Genomic DNA, 18,408 nt, shown 5'->3' with positions numbered 1-18,408 from the left:
AAATGAATTGTCTTTCTATAGTCTTCACATTTTGGATTCTAGAATATGGGTATTCTTGGGCTATCAGCTCACAATTAGTATCTCATTTTAAATTATGTCTCTTGTGGAACAGTCTTTATCTGAAAGAGGGTTAGTTTCCTGTTTAGATGGTGGTAAAGGACTGATGGATGTGTCAGGCCATAAGATGGCGTAGTAATTTAAGTAGTTGTTCAAATAGCCCTGCAGACCTTGAGTCCCCAGTATTAGGCTGTTTGATCTGTCTCCCAATTTATGCAATTATCATATTGGGTGAGTAAAACGTTACCGTCAGAAATTTGTTGCTGCCACTTTGTATTACACCTCACAACAATAAAAGAGGAAGTATAAATTAAGTTGCCACAATAAACCAAAAAAAACTTCTTTTCAGAAGTAGAACTCAGCTAGTTTGCTACTTTTCCTAGGCTTCAATTTTTCACTGTCGTAGACTGTCTAGATGATGTTTAGTTAGTAAAAAAGTAGCCAAGATCTCTTACTGAATCTCACTGACTAAATGTTAGTTTGGATATGTCGTTTGGTGGTAGCAAAAGTAATGAAATCCTGATTTCAATATTGTCAAAGCTTTGTTAAAAACATTATAGACAAAAGTAAGAAAGATTTGCTTTTATTTATCTTTAGCTGACCATTTACTTGTCAACACTATGAAAGCCTGATTAATGAAGATTTTGGCCAGAATATGCTTCTTAGTGATGCCGTTTGTCACATACAAATGCTGTATGCTTTTACAATTGAATCTTGTGGAGAATGTATATAACTTCAAAAAAAATTACGCATAAATCCAAACTCTTTTAAGAAACAGAGCCCTGTACTCCTTAAAAAAAGTAGCAAAAATTAGCTTGAACCATGATGCACTTTTAAACAGTGGAGAGACTATTGAACAACCAAAGGATACAGAATGAAAATATGTTCCTTTGAAGGTGAGTGTCAGATTGTATCGTTATGGATTGGTCAGCAGTATTTCTAACCCTTGTAATTTTTTTTCCAATTTTCAGCATCTGTGGAATACAGCATTTGGAAAGAGCAGGGAATAACTTGACGCTGTTTGATTCACTTTATTTCTGCATTGTCACCTTCTCTACTGTGGGGTTTGGGGACGTGACACCCCAGATCTGGCCATCCAAGTTGTTAGTGGTCATCATGATCTGCGTTGCCCTTGTAGTGTTGCCTATACAGGTAAGCAGTGCATAGCATGAAATATAGCTTCAAATAATATCAATAACCTTCAATATGAAAGAAGATAAAAGTAAGCACTTTTTAATGATTGTTATTCCAATATTTTTATTTCTGGTGTGCTGAAATTTCAGATGTTTTATTTATTTCATTAATTGCAAAATTTCAATGATTTATTGATCCTTCATTGCATCATTAGCTGAAAAATATGTTCCCATTGTCAAAAGTGAACCTTAGTCATTTCATTTGAGAAACAACAAATATGAGGCTAGAAGAGGTGATTAACATCTATTGTAGGCAGTCATATACCCTGGAGGTAAAAGTATCCTCAACATGTAATTATCTTTTTAATTTATTTGTGGGATGTTGGCATTGCTGGCTGGCCAGCATTTATTGCCTGTCCTTACTTGCCCTGGAGAAGGTGGTGGTGAGTTGCCTTCTTGAACAGATGCAGTCCTTGTGCTGTGGGTTGACCCGTAATGCCTTTAGGATTTTGACCCAGCAACAATGGAGGAACAGTGATGTATTTCTAAGTCAGGATGAGAAGTGGCTTGCAGGGGACCTTGCAGGTGGTGCACAGTGCATTGAAAAAGTAGATTGGTGCAAGTGTCGGTGTTCCCATGTGTTGGCTGCCCTTGATCTTCTGGAAGGAAGTGGTCTTGGGTTTGCAAGGTGCGATCTGAGGATCTTTCATGAATTTCTGCAGTGTAGAATTTCTTGTAGGTAGTACACACTGCTGCTACTGAGTGTCAGTGATGAAGCAAATAAATGAAGCTGATCATGTTGGTTCCTTTGTCCTGGATGGTGTCATGCATCTTGAATTCTGTTAGAGCTGCATCCATCCAGACAAGGGAGAAATATTCCATCACATTCCTAGCTGGTGTCTTATAGATAATGGACAGGCTTTGGAGGGGTCAGGGGGTTCATTACTTGCTGTGGTATTCCTAGCATCTGACCTGCTCTTGTGGCCACTGGTATGTTTAATTGCGAAGTCCAGTAGAGCTTCTGGTTAATGGTAACCCCAAGATGACGATAGTAGATGATTCAGGGACAATGATTAGATTATCTTCTTTTGGTGATGGTTATAGCCTGGAATTTGTGTGGCATGAATGTTATTTGCCACTTATCAACTCAAGCCTGGATATTGTCTAGATCCTGTTGCATTTGGACGTGGACTGCTTCAGTATCTAAGGAGTCGTGAGTGGTGCTGAACATTGTGTAATCATCAAACTACACCTCCACGTCTGACCTTTTAATAGAGGGGAGTGATGCCACGCATGGTTGAATGTAGCCTTGATGTCAAAGGCTGTCACTTACCTCAGCTCTGGAGTTCAGTTATTTTTCCTTGTTTGAACCAAGGTTGTAATGAGGTCAGGAGCTGAGTGGCCCTGGCGGAACCCAAACTGGGCGTCACTGAGCAGGTTATTGCTGAGCATGTTCTGCTTGATAGCACTGTTGATGACACCTTCCATCACTTTACTGATGATCGAGAGAAGACTGATGGGGTGGTAATTGGCTGGGTTGGATTTCTCCTGCTTTTTATGTGCAGGACATACCTGCCCAAATTTCCGCATTATCGGGTAGATGTAAGCATTTGTAACTGGACTGGAACAGTGTGCCTATGGGAGTGACAAGTTCTGGAGCATAAGTCTTCAGTCTAATTGCTAGAATGTTGTCAAGGCCTGTTGCCTTTCTGGTATACAATGTCTTGAACTGTTTCTTGATATCAGGTGGAGTGACTTTAATTGGCTGAAGACTCGTATCTGTAATCCACTCGCACTTTTGTCAGCTGCTTTACAACTATTCCATAGTTTTTCCACAAGGTATTTCCAAAAGGGTGCCTCAAACAATTGAATGTAAATTTAATCTCATATAACTTGCACTTTTCACAAAATCTACCTACTCAAAAATTTACATAAAAGCAAAATACCACTGCTGCTGGAAATCTGAAACGACACGGGCAACGCTGGAGGAACTCTGTGTCTGTCTTTACAGTTGCTACTGAGTTAACATTTCAAGCCCATTACGCTGTTCTTCAGAACCTTAGAAAGTTATGAATTTTACTTGTGAATTACTAGTTATTTTAAGCCCATAATGGTACACTTGTTTTGCTATATTTGAAAAACTCCTTAAGAAATGCAGCAAAAAAGCATTTATGTCTTGAATGTATTAACCATACAGGATTTTTTTCAATTGATTCACAAAATTGGATTCGGGTTACAGATGTAAAGTGCTATTGTCAATCATTTTCAAAGCTCTGTGCTCAGGAGTTCAGTGTGGTAACACTAAATTGCACAATTTATCAAGTTTCCATTCTTTTTATGTTGAACTGCGGTGCTTACTTACGTTTCCATGATGTAATCTCTGTTTTTGTTAGACTGACTCATGATTTCCGGCTTTGACTGTTGCTCCCATATCTAGGCATGCATTTCATAGGAAACATCTCTAAATATAGAAGTGTACCAGAAAATTAATGAAGGATATTCATCTACTATACAATGCAGGAGAAGATGCCATTTGCGACTACCCCCACCCAAGGAGGACAACTTGAATTTTTAGCAAGTTGTTTAACATTTTGATTGGTTCCCTAATGCTTCAGTTTTCATGTTATGAGGTAAATTGGGCAGAAAAACAATGGAAATAGAAAGGAACTCCACGACCTGCATCACTGAGAAGGACCTGGGCACAGGAACACCACCATGATAACAAAGTGTGCAGCTGGATGAACACAGCAGGCCATGCAGCATCTCAGGAGCACATGCTGCTTGGCCTGCTGTGTTCATCCAGCTCCACACTTTGTTATCTTGGATTCTCCAGCATCTGCAGTTCCCATTATCACAGGAACACCACCACCTTTGGTTCCCCTCCGAGTCAAACATTGTGCAGAATTAAATGGCACATTTTGGGGCAGAAGAGGTTGTGCCTTTTCCACTGCCTCGCCTCTTACTGATGACATGAGGCAGGAATGTTCATGGATGGGTTTCCTGCACCACTATCCAAAGAGTTGGCTGGGAGCAGGCCCCCTGCTGTCAGTTCGGGCCCACTGCTATTTAACACTCCAGGAGCATTAGTTGGCTAGAGGCAGGATGTCCATCTCTCACTTGAGCGGGGTCCTGATTTAGAGAGAGCTGCCGGTCAACTTGATGGAGACTAGATGGAGAGGCTGGCAGGGCAGGTGGATGGGGAACGATGTAGACCTTTGTAGGGCAGGGAACCCAATATGGAAAGGGGCCACTAAAGTGGGGTGAAGCCACGGCACGAGCAGAGTGACCTTGTGGGCATCCCATATGAAGCAGCCTTTAAGTGGCTGCCCCTCATAAAAACATGGCTATGTTGGAGCCACACGGTAGACTATTCAGGCTTTTCTGCTTGGAAACTCACCAGTAGGGAACTGGAAAATGCTGCCCATCAAAACAAACCTGACATTTAGAACTTCTGAGGGAAGGACAAATAATTTCATGCAGTTCTTAAAATTACACCCTTTTGTGGGGGCGTAAATTTTAAAACGTCTTATTCCAGCTAACTGGCTCAGTAACTGTTCTGCGTGTGGCAGTGTAATGGTTAGGTTACTGGGCATTGTAAAGCAGAGGCCCATAGGGATAATTGAATGCAGGTTGAGAAATTAAATTAAGAAAGGGCAGTGTTTGTTAAAGTGAACATGAACCTGTCAGATTGTCATTAAATAAAAACCGAAAGAACTGTGGACACTGTGAATCAGGACCAACAGCAGAAGTTGCTGGAAAAGCTCAGCAAGTCTGGCAGCATCTGTGAAGAAAAGTTAGAGTTAAAATTTTGGGTCTGGTGACTATTCCTCAGAACTGCACAAGAAAGGTCACCAGGCCCGAAACGTTAATTTTAACTTTCCATCACAGATGCTGTCAGACCTGCTGAGCTTTTCCAGTTTGTTGTCAAAACCCAAATGATTCAATTTTCTCGCCACCCTCACTCAACTGGACCTATATGCCCTTTCAATTCCACTTTAACATGAACTGCCCACGAAAGTGGCCAAATCACTCAGCTGCCTCACAAATGCTAGTGGAAGAAGATGACCTATCACTGCTGTCTCTAGGCAACTAGGGTTGAGCAATAAATGTGTAAACTGCTAGTGATGCACTCATCCAGAGTACTTATTTTAAAGTAACACTTTTATCCATGTTACATTTGTTCAGTTGATTGTAAACAGCACAGTTAAAATGAAACTCAAAATTGTCATGTTGTTTTTCAGATTCTTAATATTACCACAATATTTTTCAAATCAATTGGTTTGATGACTGCTTTCATGTTCACACTGTCAGGCTTCAGCTATTGGCTGCATTGAGTCATGAATTCAACAAGGTCGAGAGAGACCCTGCACTGTTTTCCCTTTACTAATTACGCTATTTTCTACCTAGACGTGCTTTATTTTCCCAAAAGAGAAGAACACTTAAATAATCAGCAATGGTGACCCCACTGTGTACAATTTAGAAAAAGAAGTGAACTTATCTCATTGAATCAATATAGTTTTTCTTCTGATGCGGTCACTCACATTGTGCTCCTGTTATTCCTGACCAGCTAAGAGTGAAAATGATGTGCTTTGTTTTGCCTGCCAGCTGTTTCTCATCCTTACTATCAAAACATTCATCCACTAAAGGGATTTGTCGAAGCTGGAGGTTGGGGCAGGGAGGTTGAAAGCATACAAGTTCAATATTGCCAACTCCCAGCCCTCACTACTTGCACCTATCAGGTTTCTCACGGAGTTTTGTGTTGCGAAAGAACTCCTTCACAGTCAAATTGTGAGAGTAGGGGGTGCTTTCATCCTAGAACGGTGAATGCAATAATGAGGAAGCAAACCTCATTGTCATTTGTTTATTTTTTAAGGTTGTCTGCTGGGTCAGAAGTGTTATAACACCCAAGACCTCCATTGAGATGAGCATTTGGTAGACCTTGGCAGTGAGTGTCTTTGCACTTACCTCCTGAGGAATTTTTCACTCTCGTCTCTGCAACCTCCACTCCTCATATTAATGATCTCTCTCTGCTGAGGCCTCCGGTGACACCAAACCATTCTTCCCAACCCCAGGGAACTCTGATTCCTCTTCCTGAGCTAGGCTTCTGATACCCAACTCAGGGCCCTGATGGTGTCGGCTCCACCACTCCCTAACTGCCACTTTTCGTCCCCACTTCTCCAGATGGGTAACCCACCCAATCATGGTGATGCCTTCACCCAACTCCATTTAATCATCTTCCTCAATGCAAACCTCACTGTCGTTCCTCCCTTCCTAATCAAATCCCTACTCGCGCTCCTCCCCCACCCCATCTCTGCAAGGCCGCAGATGTGTGATGGAGTAAAAACTCCACAGCCAGTGGAGGATCCCGAATTTTGGCCTTTCCTGACTTTATGCTGACTCACTTCCTGCCAGCCAAATCAGTAAAAATAAATCCCGGGAGTGTGTGAACTTAATTTCCCAGAGAAAATGTATCCTCATCAGCCGATGATGGAAGCCACAATCAAATGCTGTGTTTTGTCACATACTTAACATGTTCTAAGTTCATTCAAATTGGCCATTAAAGGTCACTGTGTTCTTGCCTTTTGGGAGCTATTCCCTTAAGTAGCGCTGTCCATTTTCATATTGCTGCCACTTACCTTCTCTCAAGTCCAGTACAAAGGAAAAATTACAATCAGGAAACCTTTGCTTGCTGTGAAATGAAATATGAGCCATGGGTAAAGTACTCTTTACCTGTACCTTACAAGTACATTAATCGTATGTGAAATTCTTCCTCGAGTTGTTCTGAGAGACAGACACACAGCACACTGACAGATCGTGTATTTGAATAAATATAAATCAGAGGATTGTGGTGGAAAATCATTCGTGCAGGGTCCCTCAGAGGCCCAGAACTGCTGGCTATTTCCTTTGTGATCTGTATGGTTTCAGTGAATAGCCACACCTGGAGCTCCCTGATCTGCGCTGGATCCTACAGATTGATACCATTACATTCCATTGCACAACACAGCCTAACTGGCCAGTGCAATGAGAAGACATTAAAATCTGACCACGCAGGGCTAGGTGACAAATTTGTCCATCACTCAGCAAACATCAAGTGCAAAGCTACAAGGCAGCCTGTCTCTTAAAACTATTCTTATATTATCAGGCACTAAATTGCAGGGAGAGTAAGAACTTTTGCTATGATAAACATTCTGGAACCCCTCTTGTCTTGTTATTGGAAGCATTGTGGCAAATGCCTGAATTTTCCCAGCAGTGTTAACATAGAACATAGAACATAGAACAGTACAGCACAGAACAGGCCCTTCAGCCCACAATGTTGTGCCGACCATTGATCCTCATGTATACACCCTCAAATTTCTGTGACCAAATGCATGTCCAGCAATCTCTTAAATGACCCCAATGACCTTGCTTCCACAACTGCTGCTGGCAACGCATTCCATGCTCTCACAACTCTCTGTGTAAAGAACCCGCCTCTGACATCCCCTCTATACTTTCCTCCAACCAGCTTAAAACTATGACCCCTCGTGCTAGCCATTTCTGCCCTGGGAAGTAGTCTCCAGCTATCAACTCTATCTATGCCTCTCATTATCTTGTATACCTCAATTAGGTCCCCTCTCCTCCTCCTTTTCTCCAATGAAAAGAGACTGAGCTCAGTCAACCTCTCTTCATAAGATAAGCCCTCCAGTCCAGGCAGCATCCTGGTAAACCTCCTCTGAACCCTCTCCAAAGCATCCACATCTTTCCTATAATAGGGCGACCAGAACTGGACGCAGTATTCCAAGTGCGGTCTAACCAAAGTTTTATAGAGCTGCAACAAGATCTCATGACTCTGAAACTCAATCCCCCTGTTAATGAAAGCCAAAACACCATATGCTTTCTTAACAACCCTGTCCACTTGGGTGGCCATTTTAAGGGATCTATGTATCTGCACACCAAGATCCCTCTGTTCCTCCACACTGCCAAGAATCCTATCCTTAATCCTGTACTCAGCTTTCAAATTCGACCTTCCAAAATGCATCACCTCGCATTTATCCAGGTTGAACTCCATCTGCCACCTCTCGGCCCATCTCTGCATCCTGTCAATGTCCCGCTGCAGCCTACAACAGCCCTCTATACTGTCAACGACACCTCTGACCTTTGTGTCATCTGCAAACTTGCTGACCCATCCTTCAATCCCCTCATCCAAGTCATTAATAAAAATTACAAACAGTAGAGGCCCAAGGACAGAGCCCTGTGGAACCCCACTCACCACTGACTTCCAGGCAGAATATTTTCCTTCTACTACCACTCGCTGTCTTCTGTTGGCCAGCCAATTCTGTATCCAGACAGCTAAGTTCCCCTGTATCCCATTCCTCCTGACCTTCTGAATGAGCCTACCATGGGGAACCTTATCAAATGCCTTACTGAAGTCCATATACACAACATCCACAGCTCGACCCTCATCAACTTTTCTAGTCACATCCTCAAAGAACTTGATAAGGTTTGTGAGGCATGACCTGCCCCTCACAAAGCCGTGTTGACTGCATTTGATCAAGCCATGCTCTTCCAGATAGTCATAAATCCTATCCCTCAAAATCCTTTCTAACACCTTGCAGACGACAGACATGAGACTTACTGGTCTGTAATTGCCGGGGATTTCCCTATTTTCTTTCTTGAAGAGAGGAATTACATTTTCCTCTCTCCAGTCCTCAGGTACGACTCCAGTGGAGAGCGAGGATGCAAAGATCTTCGCAAGTGGCAAAGCAATTGCATTTCTCGCTTCCCAAAGCAGCCGAGGACAAATCTGGTCCGGGCCTGGCGACTTGTCAATCTTAATGTTTGACAAAATTTTCAGCACATCAGCTTCCCCTATCTCTATCCATTCCAGCATGCACACCTGCTCTTCAAAGGTTTCATTCACTACAAAGTTCGTTTCTTTCGTAAAGACAGAAGCAAAAAACTCATTTAGGGCTTCCCCTACCTCCTCAGACTCCACACACAAGTTCCCTACGCTATCCCTGATTGGCTCTACTCTTTCTTTAACCATTCTCTTATTCCTCACATAAGTGTAAAATGCCTTTGTGTTTTCCCTAATTCGTTCTGCCAAGCCTTTCTCGTGCCCCCTCCTGGCTCTTCTCAGACCATTTTTGAGCTCCTCCCTTGCCTGCGTGTAATCCTCTCTAGCTGAGCTTGACCCTAGCTTCCTCCACCTTATGTAAGCTACCTTCTTCCTTTTCACAAGAAGCTCCGCCGCTCTCGTCATCCAAGGTTCCTTTATCTTACCCCTTCTTGCCTGTCTCAGAGGGACATATTTACTCATCACTCGCAACAACTGTTCCTTAAACAGTCTCCACATGTCTATGCTCCCAGTCCATGCTTCCTAACTCATGCCTAATCGCGTCATAGTTTCCTCTTCCCCAATTAAATATCCTCCCATTTTGCCTAATCCTCTCCTTCTCCATAGCTATGTAGAATGTGAGGCAGTTATGGTCACTATCACCAAAATGCTCTCCCACCACAAGATCTGATACCTGCCCCGGCTCGTTTCCGAGCACCAAGTCTAGAATGGCCTCTCCCCTCGTCGGCCTGTCACCGTACTGCGTTAGGAAACCCTCCTGAACACACCTTACAAAAACAGCTCCGTTCAAATCTTCTGCTCGAAGGAGGTTCCAATCAAAATTAGGAAAGTTAAAGTCACCCATTACAACAACCCTAATGCGTCCACACTTTTCCAAAATCTGTCGACCTATGCTTTCTTCAATCTCCCTGCTGCTATTGGGAGGCCTGTAGTAAACCCCTAACGAGGTGACTACTCCCTTGCTGTTCCAAATTTCCACCCAGTAGGCAGATCTTCCTTGACAATGGAAGCTTCTGTAGCTGTGATACCCTCTCTGTGTTGTTGCACTGTCGCATTGTATTGCATTTAGTCAGTGACCTGGCCACAAAAAAGCATGGAACACAGATCTTTGATGGATGTCTCAGTACATCTGGGTGTACACCCTAACTGGGCAATGGAGCACTGGCTGGGCAAAAGCAAAATAATGCTCAACAAAAAGACCAATTGGCCAAATATTGGCACTTGGGGAATATCACTGCCAACCTTCCTTACTACTCCTGCTTACTGTCTCTGAGCTGATCATATAACCACTAATTCCTCGTGCTTACATTGCATTATGAGATATTTCACAGAACAGATGGGAATGAGCAACCAATCTGCTTATTGGAAGCAAGTTGTTCATTTAGATGTAGAATAATGACTTGTGAACTTTAATGCGAAAACCTTTTTTAAAATGTAATCCCAGCTGGTGGAGTTTTCCAGGCATTTGGAGCTGAGGTCAGTTGGATTGCAGAGATTAAGTGCATTTCCACTTATCTGCCGTCTCCAACAGACCACCATAATTGGACATTTCCCTAAACCATCAGATCTCCTGAAAGAACTATGGGCACTGTAATCAGGAACAAGAACAGAAGTTGCTGGAAAAACTCAGCAGCTCTGACAGTATCTGTGATGAAAAAATTGGTGTTAATGTTTTGGGTCTGGTGACCCTTCCTCAGAACTGATGGTAGCTGGGAAAACGTTGGATTATATGCAGAAAATAGGGAGGGGCATGGGGTAGGGACTAAACGATAGGATAAAGCCTGAGGAGAGAGAAGAGCAATTGGACAGGCAAGGGAGTTGATAACAATCTGGCTAGGAGGGTGAATAGCTGTTAATGGGGGCTGTTAGTAACTAACAATAGATAGTGTGATATACTATGTAATAACAAGGTCTGGTGTGTGGGGTATGGGGCTAGGACATGTGAGAGTTTAGGCCCTAACATTATTGAACTCAACATTGTGTCCGGAGGGCTGCGGGGTCCCCAAGCAGAAAATGAGATGTTGTTCTTCCAGCTTGTGCTGAGCTTCGCTGGAACACTGCAGCAAGCCAGAGACAGAAATGTTGGCCAGGGAGCAGGGTGGTGTGTTAAAGTGGCAGGCAACAGGTAGCTCAGGGCCATTTCTGTGAGCAGAATGTATATGTTCTGCAAAGCAGTCACCCAGTCTTTGCCTCATTTCCCCAATTTAGAGGAGGCCACATTTTCTTCACAGATGCTTTGAGCTCTGCTGAGCTTCCAGCAACTTCTGTTTTTGTCTCTCAGATCTCCTTTCCTTTGTTCTAATCTGTATTTTACATTTCAGTGTTCCCTCTGGCTTCAGTCTTTTCTAACCTGACCCTAAATCTTCCTTCTCAACTTTTAGGCCTCCATGATCTAGCCTGAAATCTGGCTCCTGACAGTTTGATCTTCCTTATTCAAGCCTCTGATCTCACTCATCCTGGCGCCTGATCATTCCGAGACCAGCTCTGACTGAGGCCTTTGATCCCCCTTGACGCAGGTCTCTGATCTCCATTCCATTTGGTCAAGGGTACCCCCCCCCCCCCAACCCCGCCAAGGAACCCCATGGTGCCAGCCATTAAATATTTAGTTAAAACAGGCACAGAAGCAGCAGACAAGTTTGCTCGAGACACCCGGAGAAAATTGCGTTGAAAGTCAAAGAAGTCCACTGACATTATCAGTACCATGTTGGGTCCAGCAAGTGTGCATCTGGCTTTCTCCGTGGACAGGTTAGCAACTTCCATGGAGAGTTGGAACTGCACCTAAATATAGTGAGAGAAAAAGGAGAAAGCAAACCTTTTTTAAGGGCAGATAGGTGGCATGGATAACACCTTAACATAAATAGGATCTCATGTTTGTAATTACATATTTTCACCTTATGCCTTCACATGTCTGATCAGCTATTATTTTAGTTGCCGCTACAAGAATGAAGCTAGAGAGGCTAGCCTTCCCTTATGCTCCAGCATCTGTCTAAAGGAGTGCTCTGCAATGATAAAACATTGTCATGTCTGAATGGCAACAACAGATGTTGTAAAGCCTTCCAGTTGTTTGTTAATTTTCCTGCTGTGTGATAAAAATTAAAAAAAAAGAGCAAACTGAAGACTTACCTTTATGTTTGGGAATTAACAGGAGCTGCTTGCTTTCCAGCATCAACACACTTACAGTCAATGAATAATGACTTCACCCAACTCTGTTCCATTGAGAGTGGGGCACAAATAAGTCCTGTCTGCTCTGTCTGTCATGATGAAGGTGATGTTTCTTCCGATCAGCACCCTCCTCTTCCTCCTCAAAAGAATATTGCTCCTCGTCGATTTTCATTTCCCCTTTTTCCCTGTTCCAGATATCCAGAGCACAGTGTGTGAGGATTATGAAGTCTACCCTGTGTGCTGCAAGAAATCACCCAGACCTGTCCAAGCATGGGACCTCAATATCTCCTTGAGGAGATATTGTGTGGCCCGGTTAGAAAGAGACCAAAGATATGGGTTTCTGCCCTTTCTTTGCATTGTGAATTGGACCTTGTTGCTGTAGACTCTACATTTGAAGGCTTTTCTACATCAGCTGGAGTTTGTTGCTGCTGCTGCTGGGCTAGTCTGTGTTCTTCTCTCTGTGACTCGGCTGTGGCCACAGAAGTGATCACAGCTGCTGTGCCAGGATCTACTGGTAAATGGTTTCAATGAAGCTCTGTGGGGAATATCAAAAAATAAGCATCTCCTTCGTAATGTGAGCAGTGAGCAGTCACAGCAGACACAAAGGACAGCTTGTCATACCCTCCAAGTCCCAATGTATGGAGTACTAATAGGCTGCCCTGACATGGACCTTTAACATGGTAGAAGTTAACCAGATGTGTGCTGTGCAAGCAATGCTGTGTATACAGTCAGGGATTACAAGTGTGGCAGGAACAAAAACACTATCCACCACACCACGCCCCCAAACAACGGCCAACAATCTCCTCCCATCCAACTCTTCGCAAAACTGAACAAAGGCAGCATTGCATGTAAGAATCAGTCGTGTAAGACTCACAAACCGACGTGTAAGGAAAGCAGCTTCAACAATTTCTGCAGCCTGAGGGACCTTGGACTACGTTTGCGAAAGGGTTACTCTTTATATGTTGTCTGTGATTACTAGGATTATTTTGTAATGATTAATGTTGTGGTTAAGCTTGCTTGTGTTCAGGATTTGTGATTGATGTAATTGTCACTGCAGTCACAGTGCAAAATTCTGTGCTTAGAGCTGCCCTTAATGTAAGCATGTACACTGGTAATATACAAGTGCTTCATTATCTGCCCCTTGAATAAACTCGTATCGCTCATAACTGAACTCCATTCCCTCAGACAAAAAAAAACCAAACACTTATTCTGCGTACTCTGGGTGTGGTGGCAGCAATTTCTTATTTCCACTGCATATTTGTGATTTGGATGAGGATGGAAGACGACACAGTGAACATTCCTAAATCTAAGGATTGGAAACAGTTTAGAAATCAGCAAAGAGGAACCATGGGATTGATTAAGGAGTTGAAATTAGAGTACAAAAGTAAGCTTCCAGGGAAGCTAAAGACTGATGCTAAGAGTTTCTACAGGCACACGAAGGGAAAGAGATTGATAAAGACAAATGCAGGCCCCCTACAGTCAGAAATAGAGGAATGTATAATAGGGGACAAAGAAATGGCTGAGGAACTGAATACATGCTTTGGTTCTGTCTTCGCTAAAGAGGACACAAATCTGATACTGGAATCATTGGAGAATGCAAGATTTAGTGAGAGGGAAGAACTATGGGAGATCAATATTAGTAAAGAAAATTCCTGGCAAAATTGTTGGAATCGAAGGCCAAGAAACCCCCTTGGCCTGTTAATCTACATCCCAGAATACTTCAGGAAGTAGCTCTAGAAATAGTGGATGCATTGGTGGTCATCTTCCAGGATTCTATAGACTCTGGAACAGTCCCTGCAGACTGGAAGGTAGCTAATATCACTCCAATATTTAAAAAGGGAAGTAGAGAGAAAACAAGGAATTATAGACCGGTGAGCCTAACATAAGTAGTGCGGAAAATTCTAAAATCCATTGTCGAGGATTTTATAGTAGAACATTTAGAAAGCAGTCCAGGATCAGACAGAGTCAGCATGGATTTATGAAGGGGAAATCATGCTTGACAAATCTGTTAGAATTCTATGAAGATGTAACTAGTAGAGTTGATAAGGGGGAGCCAGTCGATATAGTGTATTTAGACTTTCAGAAAGCATTTGACAAAGTCCAACAGAAGAGATTAATGTTTAAGATTAAAGCACATGGAATTGGGGAAGTGTATTTTGATGGATAGGAAACTGTTTGGCAACGAGGAAACAAAGAGTAGGAATTAATGGGTCCTTTTCAAATTAGCAGACAATAACTAGTGGAATGCCCCAGCGATCAGTGCTGGGACCCCAGCTATTCACAACGTATATTAATAATTTGAATGAGGGAACAAAATGTAACATCTCCAAGTTTACAGATGATACAAGTTGGGTGGGAGGGTGAACTGTGACGAGGATGCAAAGATCCTTCAGCATGACCCTCAGGTTGGGTAAGTGGGCAAATGGCAGATGCAGTATATTTTGGATAAATGTGAGGTTATTCACTTCAGAAGCAAAAACAAGAAGGCAGGTTACTACCTGAATGGCAATAAGTTGGGAGAGGGGAGTGTGCAGCGGGTCCTGGGTGTCCTTGTGCACCAGTTGCTAAAGGTAAGCATGCGGGTGCAGCTGGCGGTAAAGAAGGCAAATGGTATGTTGGCTGTCGTTGTGACAGGTCTTGGGTACAAGAGGAGGGATGTACAGGGTTGCTGCAGTTATACAGGGCCTTGGTGAGACCACATCTGGAATATTGTGTGTAGTTTTGGTCTCCTTTGCTGAGGAAGGGTGTTCTTGTTCTCGAGGGAGAGCAGCGAAAGTTTACCAGGCTGATTCTGGCGATGGCAGGAATGACGTATGAGGAGAGACTGACTAGATTGGGATTGTTTTTGCTAGAGTTCAGACGAATGAGAGAGGATTGCATTGAGACGTATAAAATTCTAACAGGACTAGACAGGGCAGATGCAGGCACAGATGTTCCTGATGGTGGGTGTATCCAGAACCAGGGTCACAGTATGAGGATTTGGGGTAGACCATTTAGGACAGAGATGAGGAGACATTTCTTCACCCAAAGAGGGGTGAGCCAGTGGAATTCATTGCCACAGGAAGCAGTTAATGCCAAAACATCAAATGTATTCAAGAGGTGAGTAGACATAGCACTTGGGGCGAATGGGACCAAAGGTTTTGGGGAGAAAGTAGGATTAGGCTACTGAGTTGGATGATCAGCCGTGATTGTGAAGAATGGCGGAGCAGGATCGAAGAGCTGAATGCCCTCCTTCTGCTCCTATCTTCTATGTTTCTGTGTTCCAGAGCATGAGTCACAGGTTTACCTCTCAATCTATGAGACATGCGCCCCACCTTCAAAACATTTATGTTCCTTTCTGCCTTGCTCTCCCTAGCAGCCCCATCAGGTTTGAATCTCCCCACATTCCCAGCCAGCCCCCTTATTTAACTCCTTATCTCCCCACTTTACTCTCCGAGCCCCAGGCTTACAGCTTGTCATGCCAAACATCACAATGTAGTGTCTCCCCATTGAAGCAAGATGCTCATGAGTATTGATGACCCAATCCTCAATTCCTGCAGTAACCCGTGACCCCTCATGGTTCAGTGTCTCACATCCTTATGTGTTGAGCTGGTTTTCTTTGCAATTATTCTGTCTACATCCTAGCATGTAACTCCCAATCCCCTTAAATGACTTGCACAAAATCCCCACCACAGAAGTGGCCCCTGATAACAAGCTTTGACTAGTCATGAACAGGCTCTTCAGGCTGAATCATGCCCCACCACTCTGGTGTAGAACAACACCCTAACTGATGAGCGACCAGATCCCTAAACAGCTTCCTCAAACACTAAACGGGTTGCACTTGACCTACAAGGCTGACCGTGTTCTATTTCCTGGACTGTAATGCTATATATTTACTGACCTCATTGGCAACATACTGATAGTGTCCCAGTCTCTTGACTGTGCTGTTGCAGCACTTCCTGAGTGACAATAGTTCTGAATTCTCCAGACTAAGGATCACTTCCAATAGACTTTGAAGCCAAAGCATATTCACTGTAATTGCCTTGTCATTGTTTGGCTGGTGGTGAGAGAGGCTCTGCCAGTGAGATCGTTTGTGCATGCCCGGGCTTTCTGCGCCACCGCTCGCTGCCCTCGAGGTGGCTGCGGGGGTGATGCGACTGTCAATCATCTCCTTCTGTAGTGTGCCTATGCGCAGGAGGTCTGGAGGGGAATGCAGTGGTATTTGTTGAAGTTCGTCCCGAGCAGCTCCGTGATGCGGGACTCCGTGCTCTGTGGGCTGTTTCCCGGGCCGCACACCAAGATCAACATCAACTGCGCCTGGAGGACCATCAATGCAGTGAAAGACACTCTTTGGTCTGCCTGCAACTTGCTGGTCTTCCAGCTGAAAGAACTGACCCCAACCAAGTGTTGCAGACTGGTGCACTCCAAGGTTCAGGACTACATGCTGAGGGACGCGCTAAAGCTTGGGGCAGCCGCTGCCAAGGCGCGGTGGGGAAAGACCACCATATGAGACCCCTCAGCCAGAATGTAACAGGGGCCCTATTTGGTAACTGGGCCTAGCTGGCGCCTTCCCCACCTGGCCAGGGGGCCAACGAGGACTGTGCGGGGAGACGATCGCCAGGGTTTTTCTTTTGTTTTTGCCTTTTTCTTTTAGTCGGTGTACGTACCCCCAGGGTAACCCAGAGCGGCTAGCATGATCGGGCAGGTGTGTAAATATGTTTAATTTTTGTATTTTGTACGAATAAAGTATATTTTTTAAATTAAAAAAATTCACTGCTATTGCCTTTTGAGCTGCTGACATGGGTAACATTGATGAAGCACGGGGCTATACAGTAACATGTCCACTCACTTGGGCTGACCATTGTTGACAACAATGACATGCTGCCTGACTGTGTGTCAACGCAAAAAGGCAGGGAAGGCAGAGGTGCTGAGTGTGCCCAAGTAGGTGCAAGGTGAACAAGGTGAATATGAAAACAAGATAACAAGCCTTTTGTGGAAGCTGTTCTGATGTGAGATAGGTGCCCATTGCTGTGCACAAAACAACTGGCAGCAATATTTCAATGTAAGTTGTTAGTGAGCTCCAAAGTGCAATATTGAAGAGGTGAACTGTATCATCAGTGAGCTGGAGTTGTGCCACGATGATGTGGTGAGGCTGCTGATTTGCTGATTCCAATCTCTGTGGATGGAGGGTGCAAGCACACACTGTTAATGTGGTGCCCGTCTGGATGGTGGGAAATGTTTGCCAAGATGGATGCCCACAATAGATACTGCTGAGCTTCACCACCCTTGACTTTCTTTTCTCAAATTGGTGCCATCTAGTTTCTCCCTGCTGCTTGGGAACATTGCAATCTGAATAGAAATGAGGCAAGATTAGAGAAAAGTCAACTCACTGATCTTTAGCAAGATTGTCATCTGGCCTTTGAAACGTTAGTTGGAGATTTTCTTCATGCTGAAAATGCTTTTTTTTATACTCTTGACATTGCCCACATTTGTCCAGGCACTGGGAAAGTTGAGTCCGTTGATACAGACTGCTGGTGAGGCATTATTTTGGGAATGGAGCTTAGTTGCCACTGTACGCTGCTGCACTGGAACAGGAAATCAACACACACTTACCCTCACGGCTGCTGTCATTGTTTGCTTCATGACCAGTTGCCACCCTTACTTGGTAACCCACTCACTACCTCCTTGGCCGTGCTAATCCTGACCCTTCACTGCCTCCATCTCACTCACTCACTGCCCTGCTCCCTTATTCATGGAGAGCAGTAATCAGGAGCAGGACAGCAAGTGAGGGAGCAAGCAGGACTGTCAAGTGCTGGCAGTGAAGTCATGACCCCCAAATTGGGATGTCTAGGAATCAATTGGTTTGAAATATTCTGGGGGAGAAAAGCCTCATTTAATTGGGTACTTCACTTGTTATGTTATTTTTGCATCGCTCCTTATTGTAGATGATCCTGTTCTCTGATGCAGAGAGCTACCTGCGGCATCACCAACATGATGACACAGGCACTGTGGCTGCGTGTGTGGTGAGTATGCCCCGTGCAGTTGTGATGGCAGCAAATGCAACTAACTCGATGAGCCCCGCTGACTTTATGCGATAAATGTAAATTACATCCTTGGGTGAAGTTCGTCCTGATATTAGACCCATTCTTAACAGCCTGAAAGTTAGCTGATTACAAGGATGATTGGCATGTTTAGTGGAAAATGGATGAAAATATTGGTAGCGGTTATTAATTTATTATAATG

At 43.9% G+C, this 18,408-nt stretch overlaps 1 protein-coding gene across 1 annotated transcript in view; it reads left to right on the top strand.

Annotated features, from left to right (window-relative positions):
* kcnt2 (potassium channel, subfamily T, member 2) overlaps nt 1-18,408 on the top strand; it is a 702,110-nt gene that overhangs the window by 349,767 nt on the left and 333,935 nt on the right. Inside the window, exon 12 of the mRNA XM_048538622.2 lies at nt 1,029-1,209. Coding sequence (XP_048394579.1) covers nt 1,029-1,209 — 181 coding nt within the window. The remainder of the gene's footprint in view (nt 1-1,028; nt 1,210-18,408) is intronic.

This window comes from Stegostoma tigrinum, chromosome 8, assembly GCF_030684315.1.
Source record: "Stegostoma tigrinum isolate sSteTig4 chromosome 8, sSteTig4.hap1, whole genome shotgun sequence".
Lineage (NCBI taxonomy): Eukaryota > Metazoa > Chordata > Chondrichthyes > Orectolobiformes > Stegostomatidae > Stegostoma > Stegostoma tigrinum.
The sequence above is the reverse complement of the archived record's forward strand: the minus strand, read 5'-3'. Positions and strand labels throughout refer to the sequence as shown.